Raw genomic sequence first — 22,844 nt, 5'->3', positions numbered from 1 at the left:
TAGTTTATAGCAATCGCAACTGAATTTCAAGTACCTGTGAAAGAATCCTATTTCTCAACATGCGTAAATCAAGAAAATGAAAAGGGTTAAGAATGGATCCGACCCAACCATTCTGCACACACTATATATAGCTAACCAGCTTTCTCTAAGAAGATATTTACATATAGGAATGCAATAACATTTTTCTGCTCATGCCCCATAGGAAACATTATTTGGTCACAACTGTATTGCAGACAGTATGTAATGATAATAACTAGTCAGTATTGACAGTATGGTAATCTAGCTAATGCGTCTTTGAAGATGAGATTACTTCCTCTCGCATAAGTTATTCCCACACTTCGATAACACAAACTTGAAGAATTAATTTCTTTGGATGTGCTATATCTATATCATGGCAAAATAATAAAGCAACAAAGTCGGACTACGGACTCTAAATCAGCAGTTCAATAAAAGCAAAATAAGGGTCTTCTCCAAAACTCTGAGGTAAAGGTAAAGTCTGACTCATTCTACTTAGCTTTTTCAGCCAAACTCTGCTAGGTGCTGCCACCTGATGTGTTTGAATAAATATCATTTTATTTACATCCATTTCCAGTCTCCTGTGTTTGCTCTGGGATGTATGCAGAAAAATGCACACAATGTTTACTATTATTATTACTCTTTATTACCTCCACAGAGGTTTGAAGTATATGGGCACATTCCTACTACAGGCTATCAACATAAAAGAAGAAATTATAAATGCAAAACTAATAAACTAATAATATGTTTTATATATGTTTGATGAATCTGTTTATCATGAAATGAAATATTTTACCAAATGCACCAAACAATCCATAAGAATTATGAGATTAGAGACAAAAATGTATTATTTATTCAATAGTCTTCTTGAATTCCTCGTTTTAGTAAAAAAAAAAAAAAGCTGTATAAAATTAATACTTAACTCATTTCTCATTTTGCAATAAAGAAATCTTCCAAGATGATTCAGAAATAAAAGCATTTCAAAATAAAAGATATTTAACATTTTAAACTATTTTTAACTATTAAACAATTTAACTATTGAAAGAGTATAATAGTTAATTTTAATTATTATTTAAATTAATTATTTAATTATTAACTATTTAATTATTAACTAGTAAATATTTTCTACAACCTTTATATATGATAGAATTCTTTGCTTCAGTTTTTCTTCTTGAAAAAAACCAATAACGCTGCCTCATCTGACACAAATATTATAGGAATATCTTTATATTTTCACATTCTTTAATCTTTCTAAAAAGATTATGCTTTCATAGATACGCTTTTTTCATTTAGAATTGTTATCAAGTTGCAATAAATAATCTAAACAATTTCAATAGAATATTCTTAATACAACAGCTGAAGATGATAAATTGTCATCCAGCACATTAGAGGAAACCGGATACAGAAGATTACCTCAGTAATTTTTTTTTATTAATTATATACAAAATAAATAGATGGGGAGAGAAATGTAATCTATACTAACAAATTCAGTTATATATGTTACAAACTGGAGATAGTAATTTAAATACATTATCCTGTGAGGGCTGAAGAAGCTTCTTGGATGAGAAGCGAAACATCTTCAAAAGAAAAACAAGTCCAGTTGCCTCCTGAAAAAGCACCTTTGGGACAACCATGACCTGGATGACTGAGAATCTCTATAGACTTTTAGTTATACAATTTGGGATGAACAGTCTTTGAATGGTGTGGGAGTAGGAATGGATTCCAGAGGAAAAATTGCAGACTAGGAACCCGGAGCACTACTCGGGTGACCCTGAGGACATAGATAAACCTCCAAGTGCTTCAACGACCCTCTAATGTGAATGACCAGCTGTCTGCAAGGAATATAAATCCTTCCATTCCCCACTATCCTGTCAGAGCTGAAGAAGCTTCTTGGATGAGAAGCGAAACGTCTTCAAAAGGAAAAACCAGAAAGTCCAGTTGCCTTTTGAAAAGCATGACCTGGATGACTGGGAATCTCCACAGACTTTTAGTAATTTAAATAGTTATAGCAAACTCTTTATCTTATTACTGCTATCAGTTATAATGAAAATATTCTGATAAATATATCATGCCTATATGTGAACTACATGTAGAAGATACATCATGGTACGCACATATGTATGAAAATATACACATTCATTATGGTTATTTTTATTGATCTATTTTATTTTTTATGAAAACTGAATCTTCCCATGAGTTTCAGAAAATGTTAAATCTCTATCAAAGGTTCTTTGGTAGGTTTTTTTGATAAGTTTCAGAACACATGAACATATTTATGGAGAACTTTTTTTTAAGAAGGAAGTTTGAACAATCTATTATCCTACTCCCAATATTTATGTTCCGGAACAGCAGTTCTCACTTGGAAAGGTTCTGATCTAATATGCAATTTATGATAGTCAGCAGGAAATTTAATCTGCCTTTCCCTCTACACTCTAGAACTGGTGTAACATTTCCATTAACAAATGCAGCTATATTTTTAGATCATGTAATTAGCCCGTATCAGTTAGTCCAGCCTTCTGAAAGAACACTGGAGAAAGATTCAAGCCCAAGCTTTCTTTGCTTATAAAACTCTGAAACCCAAATCCACAGATGTGGAGATTAATTAAATACCTTGTGATTATTTGATACGAATTTACTTGCTGAAGTAAATTGTTTCAGTTTTCTACTGACATGAATAGGATTCTTTGGCAAGAATGGAAAGCAAAGGCTTCTCCCTTTAAAAAAGAGACACATTTTCTACATACGAACACTTAGAGAAGGAGACCATTAGAGATTTCAATTTCTCCTTTCCCTCTTAAAGATAAAAGAAACATTTGTGCTTGGTCCAAATAATGTCCCAAATTAATTTTAAAAAATTATCTTTATTTTTTCTTCTACTCAATTTTGTCCAATTCTCAGACCACCGGGACAAGTCCCTGCAGTTTTTTTAGCAAGGTTTTTCAGAAATGGTTTGCCAGGGCCTCCTTCCTAGGGCTGAGAGAAAATGTCTCAAAAGTAAGGGTCTTAGTAGCGCTACTACTAACCCTTTAATTCAGTAGTTTTTGATAACAAGGAAAGCATATAGTTCACCCATTCTATTAGGAAAGTGACCATCTGTGACTATATACAGTAACTCACCTAAATAAAATCTCATTTTTTGCTTCATTTTTATGTTTGATTAAAAAGTACATATTTGAAGCTTTTGAAGAAAGTATTAAGAGCATGGGAATTTGGGAAGCTATAACTTCGATATCTTTAGAAATATTGTTGGTATATCGCTTCTATTGAATTCTTATAGAAATCCCTTTGTGAATTCTTATAGAAATCCCTTTGTGAATTCTGGTAGAAATCACTCTGAAATTCTTGAAACTGTAGAGTTTAATATGTATATGTGTTCTTTCAAAGTATACTTAGCTAAAGGATAGATAACTTGTCTTAAACATTTTGAAAAGTGTTCATTGCGTCCTCTTATCTGAATGATTACTAATCTGCCTCTAATTCCCTTTTTACAGATGGGGAAGCCCTCAGAATGAGAATGGAATACTTTAGTTCTTGGAGGTGTTGAAAGTTGCAAATTACCTTGAATTAATTTAGCCAAGTTTCTAAAGTGGTTTGGGAACTGATAAACAGCATTGACTGAGATTGCTTTTCTATTGGCAAATTTAGTACTACTTCAATTCTCAGTGTTTCTCAACATTGGCAATTTTAAAAGAAAGAAAAGTCCGGGAATTAAAATCCACATATCTTAAAGTTATCAAGGTTGAGAAACATTGTAAAATTTAACTTACCAGCAAGATTTCTCTTCCCTTTTGTTTTCTCTCACTTGCCTCTCCTACAGATTCCCTAGATCTCTATGGAGAGTTTTTAATCTCTTCAACAAATAACTGAAGGAGGATGCTGGGGAACAGGAATCATACTATTTTATGAAAAATAGAAAGTTTCTTCTCTTCATCTGCATTTACATTAAATATGTAGCTAACACATTTATCCTAAAAATATTTTTTTAGAAAGTTAACACTTGATCAGTACAGGGTTTGCATGTTAAGAGTCATACCATCTTGAATGAGGTGCAACATCAGGCCCAAAGAATGAAGTTGCTCCATATGAGCAACATATGGAGTTACTCTGAGTAGTTATTTACTGTTTGCCTATAACAGAATCTTGCCAGACTAAAATAACTATCTGCGTAACTATTAGATATACTCTGTGACTTGCTAGAAAGGAACGTTCCACTTCACTCTTTTCCTGCCTCCCAGATATTCCAAGCTCCACTGTCTTTGCCCTCTGAGAAAAAGCCCTTCTCTCCTACAACTCCAAACTAAACCAAAACAGGCACAAAAACTTCTCCCTATAGGCTGAATGGGTTTCCACAACCATTTGTTACAAGTTGTCTGCGCAACACAGTAGAAGACCAACTACATGACACACCTTGCCATGCATCAAAAATATTTCGGAAGCAGTAGAACACAGCTTCCAAGATCTGCAAGTGGGCATTGCATAGCACCCAGAGGCTACCATACGAGGACAAATTATGCACTACAAAGTTCACCTGGAGGAGGGAGATACTTCCAATGTAATCTACCAGATCCCCTACATGGATTGCCCTTGTGACTATGTAGGATGGATGGGGAGGAAGCTAACCACCAGATTGCAAGAACACAAGCAAGCAGTCAGATGAGGAGATCCAAACTCATTGGTGGCCTCACACTGCAATGAACATGCATTCAATTTTGCAGGTACTAACGTTGTTGGATGAGCAGGCACAAAAAAAAGCCAGGAAAGTGATAGAAGCCTGGAAAATAGGCCCCTCATCAATCAACAGGAATGGTGATTTATCATCAGATTATCAAGTACTTAAGAGGACGGGGCTTGGCAGCACAAGAAAACAACGGCCAATGACTTACTAGCCAGCCATCAACACCCCAATCAACAACTAAAAGCCCCACACAAGAGGCATCATATAAATACCATACACAGAATAGCCCAAAGCACACACTCTGCTAGAGAGAAGTTCCCTGAGGATGGGCTCCAGCATGAGTCCGAAAGCTCAGAAGACTACATCTCTGGTCCCAGTAACTGACTCAGATTGGATCCTGCAACATTATCCTGGGACATGTATAGTATATTCACCTTCACCCTTAAAATTCTGCTTATTTTTGCCCTATACAAAAATTCACATTAAATGAAACTTACTGTATTATTCTGTTAATTGTCATGCTATTTATTTATATCTCAACTATAGTGTATACCACACACACACACACACACACACACCAGATTCCAGGTTGAAATCAGTAAGTGTTGATGAAAAAAATGTTCTGACATTTTTTGCATATAGATTATGTAGGACTAAGTAAATCTGTGATTCTAAGACAAAAGCTTAGAATCACAGATTCTAAGACTTTTGCCCCTCCATACATGCTGAATACAACTGCCAGCATTTATTACTACTGATCAAGGTGACTACAGTTGCTAAAATTTCAGTAACCTCTGGATAGCCATCAGTTACCAATCCTGTGATGGATCATCTCATGAATAAGCACTTCAATATATAAATGATATTGGCTTGGCCTCCATGGAAGTTTTTATAACTTTCACTTTCTTAATACAGGGACTTTACATAAAGTACAGCAAAACCATATGAAAATACAATCAGTGTGTTCATATTCAACTACTTACCTACAAGTTTAAAAAGTGTAGAGAGTCTGAATGCCTCAGAGTGATGATATTTAACAACAGTCACAGAGGAAGCTGAAATGTGGATGAACATTCCTGGTATGGCAAACGATTCAAAAGAACTATATCCTGAGAACCATGTGTTTTTGTGGATGGTAAATGTTGACCTGTTCTGAAAACGTTCATTTCTTTCCCACTTGGAAAGAACAAGGGTATTATTAGAAGCTAAATAAAGAAAATAATTTGGTCTGTCAGCTGCTTCCAGGGAAACCAGGTGTGGATCTGAAAAGCAAAAAACAATGAAGAAATATGATGAAATGGCCAAGGGTAGTTTATAGGGATTAGCTTCTCAGTTAAATGTCAATTAGAATTCCATTAATAGGTGGCTGCTGACACTTATTAAAATGTTGCATGGTGATACCTACATCCAAATTTGGGTGAACAACCAAGGTCAGCATTCTGCTGTGGTGTAATTTAGACCCTTTGCTATTTAATTTTAGATGGTGTAGCAAAAGTGACAAAACTGAAACATCCATGCTAAGCTTGATTGATAGACCTGTTGCTTTATTTTTATGTGCAGATGATACAGCCATCACCTCAATTTCACCTATAGGACTGAGGAGAGAATTAATTAACTGTAATCATTAATCACACAGACTTGGCCTATCAGTTACAAAAAAAATATTTTTTCAAAGTGTCCCCCTAGATAATAACATAAATGGCAAATTAATGGGAATGTTATTAAACAGGTTAAGAGCGTTAAGATCTCAGAAATGTTTTTCACTTAAAGGGTACTAATTCTGTCATTAAAAGACAAGGTAGAAAGGAATGTTTTTGTTGTTAGTTGTGAAGTCGTATCCGACCCATCGCAACCCCATGGACGTTTCTCCAGGCCTTCCTGTCCTCTACCATCCTCTGGAGTCCATTTAAGCTCACACCTACTGCTTCAGTGACTCCATCCAGCCACCTCATTCTCAGTTAATATTGTTCTATACAAAAGGCGGTAATTATATACCAGGTGAACTAAAAATATTTGAGAGCAAAGGAATATCATAGCTATCTTGTGACATATTTTCAAGTATATTGTCTTTAAAGACAGAGTGGCCATTTTAGGCTGTTCAATCATGATTTCTAAGTCCATGACGCATCCAAACACAGTCTTTCAGCTGAGACTAGAATGACATCAATTAAAACTCAAATGCAAACAGCACGTGTTAGCTTAAATTAATTTTCAACTCTAAAATAAACTCCACTATTCCTGGTGGAAATTACTTAGTTGCACCCTAAGGTAGTGTGGGATTTTCAGTTAATGTACTGATCTCAGTGGGTTTTGGACAGGCCAGATTATTCTTTAAACAACATGCCAGATATTCTGATGTCCAGAATAATTTCAGCTAGGCGCCACCTTGCTTGATTTCAATCCCATTATTTGTTTCTTTAAGATTACATGCCAAAATACTAGAATAACTTTTGCATTGGCAAGTTGAATTGTCATCCAGTCTATCTAGAGAGCAGTTTTTGCAGAAATCCTAAAGAATGCTGTGTCTGTCTCTATGGAAGAGTGAGATCAAAACTGAAAATGATGTACTGTACCACTGCACTGACTCTTTTATAGAGGTATTTGGGATACATTTCCCGTTGCAACATGATATTTTGGCAGGACTAAACATGCCCTATTAGTTGATCAGGAGGTAATTTCAGGTCATGTAGCCATATTCTATATACTGTCTGTGATGGACCGTAAACAAATTTTTCAGTTGGGAAAAGGTTTTATATGAATAAGAGTTATTAATACAGTTATTTTGATATATTATCAGCTATATTATGTTTTGATTTGAATGTACCTATTTTATTATTAAATTCAATTGTTCTACTCTGTTATTGCAATAATAAATTATAATAATAAACTGTTTAAGCTATCTTGATTACTATTTTGCTAAAATATAGCCAGATTCTGTGAGCTCAACTTAACCCAAAACTATGTACAGTACTTATAACATTGCCATTGTTTCAATCCAGGAATTTCTGAAGGTACAGAAAGCAAAGAAAATTACACTTTTTTAAGAAGCTTCCATTCATCTCCAAACCAATACATTATTTTTTTAAAAAACCTAAAATGTAAAACCTGTATTGCAAGATTTTCTCTTGCTTTCCAAAATTGATTAAACTGATTTCCAGTATATTTAAAGTAATGCTTATTAAAAGTGTGATAGAATTGTGACCTAATTGAATATCTTTTGTCCCAAATATTATTTCACTGTGTAGACTACATTATTCTGCTTAAAGTTATCGTAAGACTACTATAAAATCCATTGTCCTCATCCATTAAACAGATGTTAAGTCATGTAATAATTCATTATCCTAGAGTACTATTTAATTTTCCAACATAAAATGTATTTAGTATATGGAGAAAGAGAGAAGCAGCTCATATTTTCTTTAATTACTGAAGCTGAAAATGTACTTATTGTAGCATAAGCAACCATTGCTTGCCAAATTGTAATAAAGATTGGTGAATGTAAGGGCTCTGTATTTTTCTAATCAGAATTATAAAAAGAATGTTGAGATATAGAGTGTTAAAATTGAAAATGAACAGATTACTTTCCAAAGGTGGATTTTCAAGGGAAAAAAATCCAATAACTGTCACTCATATCTGGAACTATTATTAACTTCGCAAAACTGAATTCAAACAATAGAGCTGAAAAGATTTATCTCAGGACCTTAAGCTCTTTCATTGTCACTGGCAACAACTTAATCTCTCCATATATTTGTGCTATATCAGAGGAATATAGTTCTTTGTCCTGGTATTCTATCTGAAATAAAAGCATTTCCAGAAATTGCGTAAGAAAGCATATCTAGAAATAAATATTATTCATAAAAATATTCAGTTCATATTCAATTAACTGGTGATATAAAATTGACTGTCTTTTAACATTATTCTAGTAATATCCTTTTTTTCCAGATATTTTTCATCAGTTTGCTTCCTTTCTATTTCTTTCGCACTTAACCATAATCTTAATTTGCCACCACTCTATTATATCCTCAGTTGACCCTTTTGTATTTCAGTAGTTTTACAGCTAACCAGCTGTTTTATAAATAAATTGGCATTTCTTCTATGACAAGAATCATGTTAAACTTTAGTATTTAAGTATCACTGATTTTAATGCTTGCAGTTAGTTTTATTTCAAAAGGCAGAGAGGCAAAAATGGATAAAATGTACATTTTAGAAATGTGAAAATACATGTACACAGCCAAGGCATCCATCGATATGAGTAATCCCAAGGAGCTGGCAAAGCCCATATTTTAGTGAAGAACAGAATTAATGGCAATTATCTTTAAAAGGATATTTTTATACAGTTGTAGTTTTGCATTTAACCATAATCTTAATTTGCTGCCAACCATTATAGTATATCCTCAGCTGACCCGCTTGTATCTCATTAGTTTCATAGCTAACCAGCTGCTGTCAATTTCCAGATTTCCTCTTAGGTTTCTCTACCTATCCTGCATTAAGAATATTAAGGCTAATGTGTTTACAAAGTTGTCGATCTGAGCACTAAGTGTCATGTTATTTATAAATCAGCAATTGCCTTATAAAAAACCTACTCTCTAAGTGGAGACCTTTGATCATATAAAAAAACCCCACTAAAGTTGATTAGGAAAATTTAGTGTTTCATCTATGAAACTTTCTTAAGAGCCGTGGTGGCGCAGTGGTTAAAATGCAGTATTGCAGGTTACTTCTGCTGAGTGCTGATTGCCAGCAGTTCAGCAGTTCACTTTTCATTGGTTCAAGGTTGACTCAGCCTTCCATTCTTCCGAGGTTGGTAAAATGAGGATCTAGATTGTTGGGGGCAATATGCTGACTCTGTAAACTGCTTAGAGAGGGCTGTAAATCACTGTGAAGCAGCATATAAGCCTGAGTGCTAGTGCTAGTGCTGGTGCTAAAATTCCAAAGGGAGAAAACACTTTTGGCTGTGAGAAAAGAAAAATTGTTTTGCTGGCTCTGAACAAAATCCGTATAACAAAAACAGTATTTCTCCCAGCAATATTAACCAGTCAGATATCTCTAAATGCTTATTAATACAATATGGCCAGTCACAATATTCGCCTCTTATTTGTAAACCAGCATCTCTAATTTTTTTTTAATTGCTTCTGATATATATTATCTAAAATAGTGTTTTTCAACCACCACAGCTTTAAGATGTATGGACTTAAACTCACAGAATTCCCCAACCAACATGTTGGCTGGAGAATACTGTGAATTAAAATCAACAGAAATTAAAGTTGCCGAGGTTCAGTACCGCAGATCTATTTTACAGAGTTACTAGATTTACCATGTGCTTTGGGCTTATATAGTGGTGATGTTAGCATGAAGGTTAAAGCATCCCCCGAAGCTAAGTCATTTTCTCTTGCTGGGAAAACAGTACCATCCTGCAGTTTTGCTGCAATTATAGCTTTTCCATCCAAGTAGCTAACCAATTTGTAGGGACCTTTTCCCAGAACTGTCAAGAAAGAAAAAAAGTTACATTTTCTGATGCATCTGTCTCAATGTCTGTATCATGGGTTTACCAGTCAGTCCAACAACAGCAAAGAAAACACCATCATTAGCAGACATTCCCAAGAATAAGCATTATGGTTTTTAAACATTAATTTAGAACTAGAGAACTCTTGCAAACTTGATTTCATAAATGATCTGCCTGAACCTAATCTTACATCAGACATTTATCAAAGTGGGTAAAAAAGGTAAAATTCAGTAAAGAAGGAATGAAAGAAAAGAAAGATCCTGGTTAATCAAAATCAGCAAAAACAAAAACAAAAAAAAGGACCCTCCACATACGCTAAATACACCTTCCAAATGTTGGGAGTACTAATATGCAGTAATCTGTACATGTTCCTCACCTGTGGATTTGCTTGTTTCCTCATATCAAGATTCCAAAGGAATGGTCTGAGAGGGCATATACCCCAAAGCATTTTGTGAGAGCTATAGTTAATTAGGATTTTTAAAAACAGAAACCACTAACTAAAAGGACTGATGTGGTAAAGAGATTATTTGGTTCTAATTATGAAACTGTTGTGACATTAATCGCTTCCCTTCACTTGTAAAATATTCTCATACTCCCTCACTGTACATCTTGTGGCATACAGGCTGGGCATGCAGATTATTTTTTTAAGAATATGACAGCAATATGGAAAAAGTATTTTTAAAAAAACATGTGGGGCACCCTCAACTATTACCAAAGCCCAGAGGGTTCAGTCTGGCAAATAGCCAGACTCGTATTTTTGAAATTACAACTTTCTAACTATTGACTGAGCTTCTGTGATATTATGAAATGTTTGTAACTACTTAGAAAGCAACTCGATAGTACAAAGGCACTATGTCATGGGTATCAAACTCGTGGCGTCAAGTTGCTGTCACATGACATATCATGACAGTTTTTACATTTGTGGAGCTGGACTGGGCATGGCCTGCGTGTGATGCATCTGGCCCACAGGCCGCCAGTTTAACACCCCTGCACTATGTGCTATTAACAGACTAAAAATCTACATGGCAAAAGAAAAGGTCCATGATGAATTAAACAGTTGCAATATACAGTGATACTTTTTAAAAAAATAACATAGCATACTACCCAAATAATTAAATCAGAATATATATGAAATATTATATATCAGTACTAAAGCATTGAGCTAAATCAAAAAAACCTTTTTTTCCAATGGAAAACAAAAGAATTAATGACTTTTAAACTTCAAAAGTTAAGATAAAACATTCAGAGCAGAAAATTGCTAAGGAGAAGAAAAACTGCTGTAACTTCTACTGAGATATGATTACTTTCTTCAGCCTTTTCTTTTCATATTCTCCCAGATTTTCAATCTGATTTTCTAACTGATCAAGAGTGTAGGAACGTAACTAAGTCTGTGGATTAGCCTGCCTGACAAATTGTTAGATTATTTACTGTATTTCAACACTATAATGACAAAGTTACATACATATATTTAAATAACAGCCTATTCCAATGCATTGCACAAAGTATCACTAACATGGAGGGCATAAGGAAAAATACTTAGCTCTCATATCATTGCTTACCTTTATTGATATATTCACAATCATATGCTATAAAAAACAAAAGCAAACAATTAGAATGTATGTATGCATATACAAGCCATTTTTCTTTCATCTCCACTGAGAAGACAAATTAAAGCTGGCAGAAACGTCTTAAACTTTTTTCACTGACTGTAATAAGAAAATACTTATCCTTTTATGACCTCTAGTGGTATAGTAATAATTTTAGTTGTCCTTCCTATAACAATATCACAGTTGTCTATGAACACAAACCACATTTGTATCAGAATAATAATCCAAATTTAAAATAGCAACCACATACATTCTCTGTGCATACTTAAGTGCAGGAAATAATTTTAACCCAAATACAAGTTGTAAGAATGAGAAAAAAGAGCTGTGCTCTAAAGTTTGCTTGTGAGATATTATTCAAGTTATTGCTATGTCTACAGTTCAATCAAACAGACATTTAAAAAAAATCTTTAGATATATTCTCTTACTTTCCTCATCTCATTTATAATTGATACTGAGAACAGAATTCCGGATATAAATCAGAAATGGGCAAATTTTCTGCAGTCTGTGGTTGCAATTTTGAATTTGTATTTATATATAAGCCTATAAAGGTGTAGCAGAAATGATAATGAAGCTTCTATTTACGAAACTTGGACTCCCATTATCAGATGTGATAACAGGAGAGGATATCACTGATAGGGTAATTAACTGAAAGATAAAAGTCACTGAGACATAGAACAGCACTTATCAGTAGCTATGGATGGATGGATGGATGGATGGATGGATGGATGGATGGATGGATGGATGAACTACTATGACTGATCCTTTTGTATTATATTTAATGTGTCTGATTCATAAAACTGTACGAGTTTTAGCCAATTCTTGAATGCAAGAAAGGAAAATTACACAATCAAAAGCCAGCTGAATATGCATGAAGAAGCAAAATCAAACTGATAGTATAGCTTTGCAAGGTTTGTAAATGTAATCTGATTATCATACTTACGACATAATCTAGGAGATCTCCAGTCTACTGTAACTCCTTGTTGACAACACTGATGAGCATAGGCTGAAACACTTGTACAGAAACATTCACAGTCCCCTCCCTGGTTACAACCACATGTGTCAATCAAACAGTTTGAATAAAACCAAGTGACATCAACCTGAAAAATGTAAACATTACTATAATAAATCATCCCCTACTTATATACTGATTTATACATAAAGAGCAAGCATCTGAACTAAATTTTAGGGGCATGTCTATGGAACATGTCACATAATATTTATTACTTATCTGTATTTGGCATTATAGTCCAATCCTAAATTTTCTCCTGCTGGTGGGAACATTCTCTGAATTCCAATCCACAGATGCTCCAACTAAGGGAAGAAGATGCCCTTAGCCAGTTTCTCCTTCTCTTTGCAGCCACTTTCACCAAAGTAAATCTGCTTTTGGATACCAGGAAACTCTCAAAAAGGGGAAGAGGAGTCGATAAAGGAGAAGGTTTTAGTAGTAACCATCTCCTATATCCTTTGTCCCAAGGAGCTCTTCTATTTGACCTCTTAACAGAGGTGGAACGTTTTTGTTTTGTGAAATATAAATGAATATTTCAATTTCTAGTTTACATCCTATGCATATATAAATTTGCTGATATTTGTATTATTTAAATAGTGAAATGAGATAAATTATTACTGAGAAAAAATAACTTCTATATTGAGAAGAACATATGCACGTATAATGTTAACCAACATCCTATACCAGAGGTTTAAACAAAAACTTGGATTAAAAAAAAATTGGCATGTTGTATTTGTGGGCAGACTCCTGCACCTTGGCAGAACCCTTTAAAATAATTGCATCTTTTCCTGAGCTTGCATGGCTGCTTTCGCAGCTGATGACAACCCAACGGAAAAGACATGCTTTGTTTGAAGTATTTCTCATATGTGGTCACTTTGCATCAGATTTGCTTTTCAAATCTGGAACTCTACTCAGGCCTGTATTGATACACTACATTTGCTGGAAGTTAGAACTTGTAGGTCAGTCATTCACATTTTTTTTCTTTTCACAGACTGGCTTGACTGGAAGCAAAAGAGATAGAAATATATTAAATGAATGAAATGAATAAAACTTGAATAATGTCATTGTACCTCCACAAGAAAAGCAAGTCTTTGACAGTTCAAAATGACATCTCCTTCAAGAATTAGCAGCTGGACAGATGTGGAAAAAGATAGTCTCTTGGAAAATCAAGTCCGAAGACATTTAGGGCTTTAAATATCATTTTTTTAAATCTTCCGTTCAATTGTGTCCAATTCTCAGAGACTGCCTGGACAAGGTTTTTCCTGGGAAGGTTTTTCAGAAGTAGTTTGTCCTTGCCTGTTTCCCAGAGCCAGAAGGTATGACAAGGTCACCCTACTGGCTTTGTTCCTAAGGTAGGACTAGAACTCACAGTCTCCCAGTTTCTAGTCTGATATTTTAACTACTACACAAAACTAGCTCTCTATAAAGATTAATGCCGGCATCTTAAATTGTCATCCAGTAAAAACTGGCAACTTGTGTATTTCTTTCAGTTTAGGGGTTAAACATGATCCTTGTATATTACATCAATTAGAAACTTAACACATTTTATATTTGTAACTCTTGGATTTTTGTCTAAGGTAGACATATGTAGAGCCATGATGTAACCAAGGCCACAAATCCAGTCTGCTCAGTAACATAACTGCCATACAGCAGCTATTTGTGAGTCCAGTGACAGTAAAATATCAAGAAACATTAACTTCCAGAATGCCATGTGCTCTTTCACAGGGAGTGCAACCCCAGCAGAAATAGGCTTAATTTTAATCGTTGTGCAGTTTCTCATTATCAACAGAAATTATCAGTGTCTGCATTTAATCTCATCTTGCTCTCCATCCACCAGCTTATTATTGAAAGAAGTATATAATTTGCTTCTTTGGAGAAGCAAGGAGTTAGGAGAAACAGAGCTGCAGCTCATGTTCCCCTTATGATCTCCAGATGCCCTCCCCACAGTGATTTCATATGGTTGGACAGCATGACGAACAAGATGTAACCCTGTGGGACACCAAATATTAATGGTTTGGATTTCAAACAGCAGCGTTTCAAGACCAACTACTGGACCACCTGGGGACATTTTGCTTTAAATGCTACACCCTTAACTTTTCTCTGTATTGTTACTCACCACTGGATGGCATGACTCAAATATTTCACTTAATAGTATTCCACATTCTTTCTTTGCAAATGCTTCTCTGAGTGGGTTTAAAATGCAGGGATGCCGAATATCAGAACTATCAACACACTGAATCCAAAAACAAAAGAAGAAAAGAAGAATGACCATAAACTTGTATTCTCTGAGATAGACTACATGTAAGGTAAACCTCCTAGGAGGGAGACATAGACTCCTACATAACTGCATATTGAAATAGTTAACGAATCTCAAACAAAGAGTTTGAGTTGAGTCAAACAGATAGTTTGATTACTGGCAGCATGGAAATATTAAATCCCTAACAACCATCAAAACACGGTGCATATTGGTATATTACCATACCTTTTGTTTTTGTTAAAGCAACATGTTGGGGAAAAGCTGAAGAATGAAATCATGAAAAATGTGTCATATTTTTAATTTCTATGGAAATGTGATTTTTTTGGGTATAATTCTAATTCTTAAGGTTATCATGAAAAGCATGAAAAGCATGTGGTTGTGATCTCATACACAAAAATTCCTCTACAGGTAGTGCCAAAAATCTATAATACATGTTAGCAAAAGAATGTTGGTGATTTGAAAAGCTAACTTACATGCATAAGCAGCATGTAATTTCCTTTCTGGGCAAGCAATATTATACAAAACACTGAAACAGAGGAAAAATAGTATGCCGAACAAATTAAAGGAATGATATGAGAAAAAGAAACCTAGCTAGAATCTATCTTAAGCATGACTATCCTTCTGAAAATGCCCCATGAAGTCAAAACCCCATGATTACATTAAGATTTAAATGGGAAAAAAATCACAAAGCTGCAACAGTAGAGAACACTAGTTTACTTTCAAACGAATAGTCATTAATCCCAAATTTAGTTTATTTAATTGCAATGTTTATATCAGCAGCATGCTTATTCCAGCCTTCTACATCTTTGAATAAATGTGCAAGGCATGCTTTCACTCTGCCTCTTGTTTTCAGCCTCCTTCATCAAAGTAAGAATAACTTCTGCTGCCAACAGACTTCTTTGGCTATGTGGTTTTTGCAAAGACTGCAATCTACAAAATCTTTGAAAAATCAGGATGTTACATCATTTGGAAAATAGGATTTACAGGTAAAGTTTTCTTTGTTCAAAAATTCCTAAGCAACAAAATCAGAGCATTCATCTTCTTTCTCTTTGCATTCCCTCCAAGTATTTGAATTCATAGAAATCTGACATCTATACACTATTATAAATCAGTAAATATGATTGGTGCTTAATTTTAGGCAATAAAAGACAATATAATGAGGGACCATCCTCCATTACTTTACCTCAACAACTGCCCAACTGCTCCCAAATTCTTGTGCATTTGTTAACTCAAAATTTTCTGGAGTTCTCATTTCATTTATTGTTTTGGAGTCAAAATTTCCACATAATCCAGTCAACTCACCCTAGACATGAGGCAAAATTAATAACTCTTAATTACAGACATTTATAACCGCACATCTGATATGATTATTTTCCACATTAAAAACATAGAATCTAACCTTCCCTTAGGCTTGACAGCTGGCTGGGTGACTTTGGGCCACCCAGCCTCTCAATTCAATCCACCCCAAGGGTAGTTGTTATGGGGAAAATAGGCTGGAGTATTATTTATTTATTCAATTTTTATGGCCCAGACATGACTCTGGGTGGCAAATAATCATAACATCAATTGAAACCAATTAAAAACACAGTAGAAAAAAGTAAATATATTCAGCAGCTAAAAGTATTATCTATAAATGTTAATATAAGCAGGAAACTGGGCCCTTAACACAATTGGGACTCCAGGCCCAGGCACATAGCCAGGTCTTCAAGGCCATATAAAAGGCCAATGTGATCAGAGCCATCCTAATCTATGGAGGGAGGATGTTTTGTTACTACAGAAAAGATACACCTCCTAGTCCCCACTAGGCTACATTTCCTGACTGACAGGACTCAGAACATGAACATCCTGCTGAACTAGATTGAATGGATAGAAACAACTAGAAGACAGTCCTCAGGTGACCTAGTCCCAAGCTATGAAGTTCAGCCAGTACTTTGAATTATACCAGAAACACACTGGCAACCAATGCAACTCACAAAGCAGTGGTGTTATATGTGTCAAGTACCCAACACCATTTATTGCCCAATACACAATCTGCATGCAGCCTCCCCCAGCCAGACTTTTTTTACCTTTTGCTACCAAAATTTTATGGCAAATTGCTGAATGGTATGTCAGCTACAAATAATCCCAAATAGTAAAATAGATTCTCCAATAGAAGAGAATCCATTAGATTTAATACACATATTTCCTTTAGATAAATTGAATCCTCCACCTGAAAAAGGTGCTGAAAAATTATGCCATGCTCTTCCAGTGACATCAGTGACATTACCACCACCCCCCTTTAATCTTATTTTTTTATTGCCAAAGCTGATCACTAAAAAATGCTATTCAGTGTAAATCTAAGCTTCTCCTCCTACCCCTTTCCCCTTATTACTGTTGTTTAAGCCAATGAAAGTATCAGAGTATGACAAACAGGTTCTTTTTTGAATTTTGTTTTACAATGGTGGCAATAGACACAGAAGTTTTAATGTTTGTTATTATATACAGTGATATCATTTATAGCAAGTTTTTGTAACATTTATATGCAATGCAATATAAACAATACTGGTATCAGGTTTCCTCCTAAACCTCTCTCCCAGAGACTATCCAATCTCTAGCTCTCTGGCTCCCTCCCCTGTTTTTGAGCATGACAAGAGAAAGAATGAAAAGAATAGGCCGGAATTTACTGCAGTGTTTTCAGCATGGCGTGGCCTTCTGTTCAGCCAAACACTTGCTGCTTCTCCATTGGGTGAAGAAGATTCTCAGGGTCTTCTGCCAAGTCCTTCCTCAGAGATCAGGACTTCTCCAAAGCTGATGCCCTCCTTTCTTTCTTGGGGGAACTAAAGGTACCGGCTTAATACAGTCAGCCAAGTCCCTCCTTCCTATTCTTGGATGGACCTCTCATCCTTCTGGGTCTTCACTTCCCTTCTTCCATGAAAGCTACCCTAGACCTTTCTTCTCCCTTCTCAACCAGGACCCAACAACTGCCCCACACTTAAGGTTGTCTCTCCAACCTTTCTCTCAAATCACTCTAATCAGGCCATGCATAGAACTTCCCTCTTCTCTCCTTTTTTCTCTTTCTCCAATTTTGAGGTTATGTCCTCCAGCAATTAAGGAGATGGTGCCCCCCCCCCGCCCCGGCTTTAATCTCTCACACCTCTGTACCAGGCTGGACCAATGACACTTGCTATCTCAACATCTCACTGAAATAGTCCTGGGTAGCAGCCAGATCAGATCATCAGCCCTCATGACAGCACTGCTACCCTTGGGGTGATTTTCCTCTTCCACATGTTGGTTTACACCAACAAAATAGCAACCACACCAGACCATTAGACCCTCATGCCACAATGACCAACAAACACAAACCAACTTTCCACTCTTTAAAATTCCATTTATTCCAGTGGATGATATAAGTAGAAACTTAAATCTCTTCCAAGAAGGAATTAAAGGTGTAAGAGAAGTTTCATCTTACCTGCCACTGTGGCCCTGTCTCGACATGAACAGTTGTTCTTTGATCCCACACTACTGTGATGTGTTCATTAGGAAAATGAACAATGCTGAAAAACCCAGCCTTCCATATATACACTTGCTGCAGTTTATCTATGTAACTCAGATGACTCTATTAAATGTCAGACATGCATAACAGATTATAGGCATTTAATGAAAGCTTTATAATATAATTTCAATATGCATTTAGGAAAACAACCATATTAGGTTCTGTCTAGATTTAGCATATTATTTCTTATGTGGATCTACTTTTAGAAACATTTGATGTGAATAAGAACAGCAATCCAAGACACACTGGACTTGTTAAAAATGTTTTTGGACATACAATTCAAATAAGAATTACATTTTGTCTTCCTCTGTAAGAAAAATTATTATTTTCTAGCCACTTTTAGATCTCATCCACTAGATGATGCTAGATGCTGGTATAACATCGCAATGCAAAACAAAAAAAAAACCCAGATATATATTGTGTGATGTAATAAACTGTAAGCATTGTTCATGAAGATATATATATATCTATAATGTTTAGAAAAGAAAAGGAAGACTAAAACATAGATAAATAAGCATGACTAATTTTAAGAGTTTCTGGAAGTTCAAGGATTGCTAATATTCATCATGCAATATGAAAATGAATGATGGTGTTTTGGGTTTGATCTATATATCTTAACTTCAGATCTGCTATAACTTACCGGATCTCCAGTGTCATCATCAAATATTATGAATGATTTTCCTACGTTAATGGAAACATACTTTCTGCAAATGATTCCAATGTTAAAGCAGTTAACATTTTCTATGATGACTGAGAAACTAGTAATTGAGGAACTCTGCAAAAAATAATAATAATAATAAGGCAGCTGATTGCAATTTGCAAACATGAAGTGCACCTTAGACCTCTCCAACTCTTCAGCCTACCTGTTCCTCTTCTTTCTCTACCATTTGTGGCATAAATGCAGGAACAGCTACTTTGCAAGATGCAGCAAAGAAAAAGATCCCCCTCCCCCATCATTGATCAGCCATTAATAAGCTTGTTAATTCAGGACTTATATTCAGATACGACTTTTAATTCAACAACTTCATGTAAGTCTAACAAGATAGCAGTAAGGCAATACATAGAGCTTTCTGGCCCCCAAGGCAAAATCTTGCAGATGGAGCTCACCATTAGTATAAGAGCTGGAGTGCCAAGACTTCCTTCCAAAGCTGCAGTAATTGAGGACAGGAGAGTGAAAGACAAGAGTCACATAGTTGTTTCTTACCAACCACAGCAACACTGGATGTCAACATTGCAAGCCTCTCCACTTGTCTATTCAGTCCTACCAAATATTCATTTTTTTTTAACTCAGCCATTTGAGAATAATTCTTTTTAGCGTTATTTTATCTAGACTATGAAACTGAAGAAGACCACTATCTAGTGGTCATTGCTAGTGGTAGCAATGAATCAGAAATAGGGGTACATCTTTGCTGCCATCTTGTTAAGGGTAGCAGTCTGGATTTTTCCAGCCAGATATATATGTTTTGTCTACTCCTTCTTCCATAATTCTATCATAAACAAGAAGGAGGAATTCAATGAGAAGAAGGATTGCAGCAATTATTGGGGAAGCAACCAGGACTTCCAAAGACTGGTTCCAGGATATGCTGCTTTGCTGAATCAGTGGCTATAGATCTATGTCTGCTCAAATGTTTACCGTACATTCTATGTTTTTCCTCCCATTTGATTCAAGTCACCTGCTATTTGGCCATTCTCTTCCTCCTGGAGATTGGGAAGCTTCTGCTTGGTGTTTTATATCATGGTTTGGTTTAGCCTGAGAATCACTTATTTCACCTGGATTTTTATTTATTAACTTTCATTTATTTATTAATACATATTATTACCAAATACAATTGCATTCAATACAGTATATCCATATATGAATAGTTCCAAGTATAATAAATTAAAATTTGAATAAAACAAACTTATTTTCACTATGAGTAACTAAACAAAATTCTTTTCCTATTCGGTTTATGTTTATGTTTCTTTTTAATTGAAGAGCACAATACTTAGTTTAAAAACTGAACATGCTTTAAAATAAAGTCTTACCTTAACCAGGTAAACCTTACAGTTTCCAACATAGTCAAAAGATAGGCCATCAAAGGTTCTATAATGGCGATCTCCATATGTAGTACACATTGATGGGCATGGATGGAAATTGCATTTAAATGAGCCATGACTGCAGATGCTAAAACAGGGCAAATTTATAACAGTTACAGCATCAAATATAAACCATAACCTCTCAATATAATCTTTAACCAAATAGCATGACTCTGTTAAAAATATGTTCCTACAAATTACTGACAAGTCCATTGATTCAGAACTTGTATAAAGTTATACCGTGTTTCCCCGAAAATAAGACTGTCTTATATTTTTTTAAACCCTGAAATAAGCACTTGATCTTATTTTCGGGGAGGTCTTATTATTTTGGGGCATGTGGAGCAAGATGGGGCTCCTCTTGCCAATTTCCAGCTCTGCGTTTAAGTATTTTCAGGGACGGATTATTTTTGGGGGGGGAGACTTATTTTAGCACATGCGCTCAAAAGCTTGATTGGGCTTATTATCAGGGGGTGTCTTATTTTCGGGAAAACAGGGTACATGCAGCTAGGCTGATATTTATTTGAATAGAAAAGATCTAGGTAGGTAAAGCAATTCATTTTCAGAATTTCTTACAAATAAATTATAGTTATTCTTACGCTCATAACAGACTGCACACTCTAACATACTGTTGTCATGGAAGAAATCAGTTACCGGTATATCATGACATCCCACATTCAACAGAATAAAACATTTCATTAATTTAATTAAACATGTATCTTATATCAGAAACTAAATATTTTAAGTAAAAATTATTATAATGTACAAACTGACTTTATTAGGCAACTAGCATATTACTAGCCAATCTAGCTCAACTTCTTTTATGTAGCATATGCTATCAACAATAATTTTAATTCAAATTCTTATTTTAAGGTATATAAAATGGCATGGAAGGAGAGGTCAAAGAACAAGTAAGACTAAACTGATTAATTCACATAGTTAAATCAGCAATGTTTTATTTTAGCTTTTGCTTCAATAAATTTTCAATGTGTTGATTTGTGGCATGCATTTTTCCTCTGAACGTACAGAACATGCAGCTTGCTATGAGACCTGTCTTTTCCCATTTGATGTGATTAGATTTGGAAACATGAGCTTTTCACGCATTCTTATTGTTGCTTCAATGTCTCATGTCAAAAGGAACTGATTTTAACAATAAACCAAATATAGAAAAATAAAGAAAGGAAAAGCATAAAAGCATAAAATAACAAACTGTCAAAAGGAGGAAAAACCTGCATTGTATGAATGTTACAAAACCCATGTCTTGTTTCTTTGGTTGGTTATTTTATTTCAATTTTTTTATTGTTCAAACACCCAGCTGACATGTGTTGACTATCTATTCCTTCTTCTCAACCCTGCAGCCTCCACTGTATCCCAAAGCTCTGCCTCAAAAAAGTGGGGGTTCTTCAGAGTAGACTCTGCCATGGAATAGGGGGCAACAGGAAAGGTGGCATTGCTGTCCCTCCTCAGGGGATGAGGGAAGCCACTTCCACTGACACAAACCTGCCACTGAATTCCATACACTGTCTCTAATGGTCATATAAAACAACAAAGTGGGATGATTTTAAAAGCAGACCTGGCATATTTCAAAGCAACCAACATAGCATCTTCCTATACCTGTGCTTCTGTTCTCAATATTATTTATATAAGACAAAATGGGCCTACCATCACATGTAACATTTAGTGTAATCTGTGTTACAAGTGACCATTCAATCCTAGGCCTGAATAATAGGTTATATTTTATTTATTTTATTTTATTTTATTTTATTTTATATTTTATTTTATTTTATATTTTATTTTATTTTATTTTTATTTTATTTTATTTTTATTTATTTTATTTTATTTTAATGTTGCCCATCTCATCGAGAGGTGATTCTAAAATATAAGAACAATGAATAATAATAATCGTAACTTTTTATCAAGCTTTTTGAAAATTCCATAAAACGGACTGAGATTTAATTCAGACAGAAGACCTGAAGTTAATTTCCTAACCATTTGTGGAGGGAGCTAATAGTGTGATAAGGATCCATTTCTTAACAAGAAGATAAGAGGATGTACCAACAATTTACCTATTCTTTTGCACTACACATTAGGGATTATATTTAGATTTCTCAGCAAATACATTTTCTTCTTTAAGATGAAAGCAGGGGCCTACTACTATATTTTCAGAACTGCCACCAGCCCC

General features: G+C 34.9%; 1 protein-coding gene across 1 annotated transcript in view; it reads right to left on the bottom strand.

The window, feature by feature from the left end:
* OTOG (otogelin) overlaps positions 1-22,844 on the bottom strand; it is a 93,978-nt gene that overhangs the window by 29,791 nt on the left and 41,343 nt on the right. The window contains exons 25-33 of the mRNA XM_034418640.3: positions 20,615-20,753; positions 19,230-19,364; positions 18,506-18,652; positions 16,241-16,360; positions 14,917-15,033; positions 12,735-12,891; positions 11,747-11,773; positions 9,999-10,166; positions 5,674-5,952 (exon numbers count right to left, since the gene is read on the bottom strand). Of these exons, the coding sequence (XP_034274531.3) occupies positions 5,674-5,952; positions 9,999-10,166; positions 11,747-11,773; positions 12,735-12,891; positions 14,917-15,033; positions 16,241-16,360; positions 18,506-18,652; positions 19,230-19,364; positions 20,615-20,753 (1,289 nt within the window). The remainder of the gene's footprint in view (positions 1-5,673; positions 5,953-9,998; positions 10,167-11,746; positions 11,774-12,734; positions 12,892-14,916; positions 15,034-16,240; positions 16,361-18,505; positions 18,653-19,229; positions 19,365-20,614; positions 20,754-22,844) is intronic.

Source organism: Pantherophis guttatus, chromosome 1 (assembly GCF_059756535.1).
Source record: "Pantherophis guttatus breed Tessera chromosome 1, ASM5975653v1, whole genome shotgun sequence".
Classification (NCBI taxonomy): domain Eukaryota; kingdom Metazoa; phylum Chordata; class Lepidosauria; order Squamata; family Colubridae; genus Pantherophis; species Pantherophis guttatus.
This window is presented reverse-complemented; position numbering and strand designations above follow the sequence as displayed.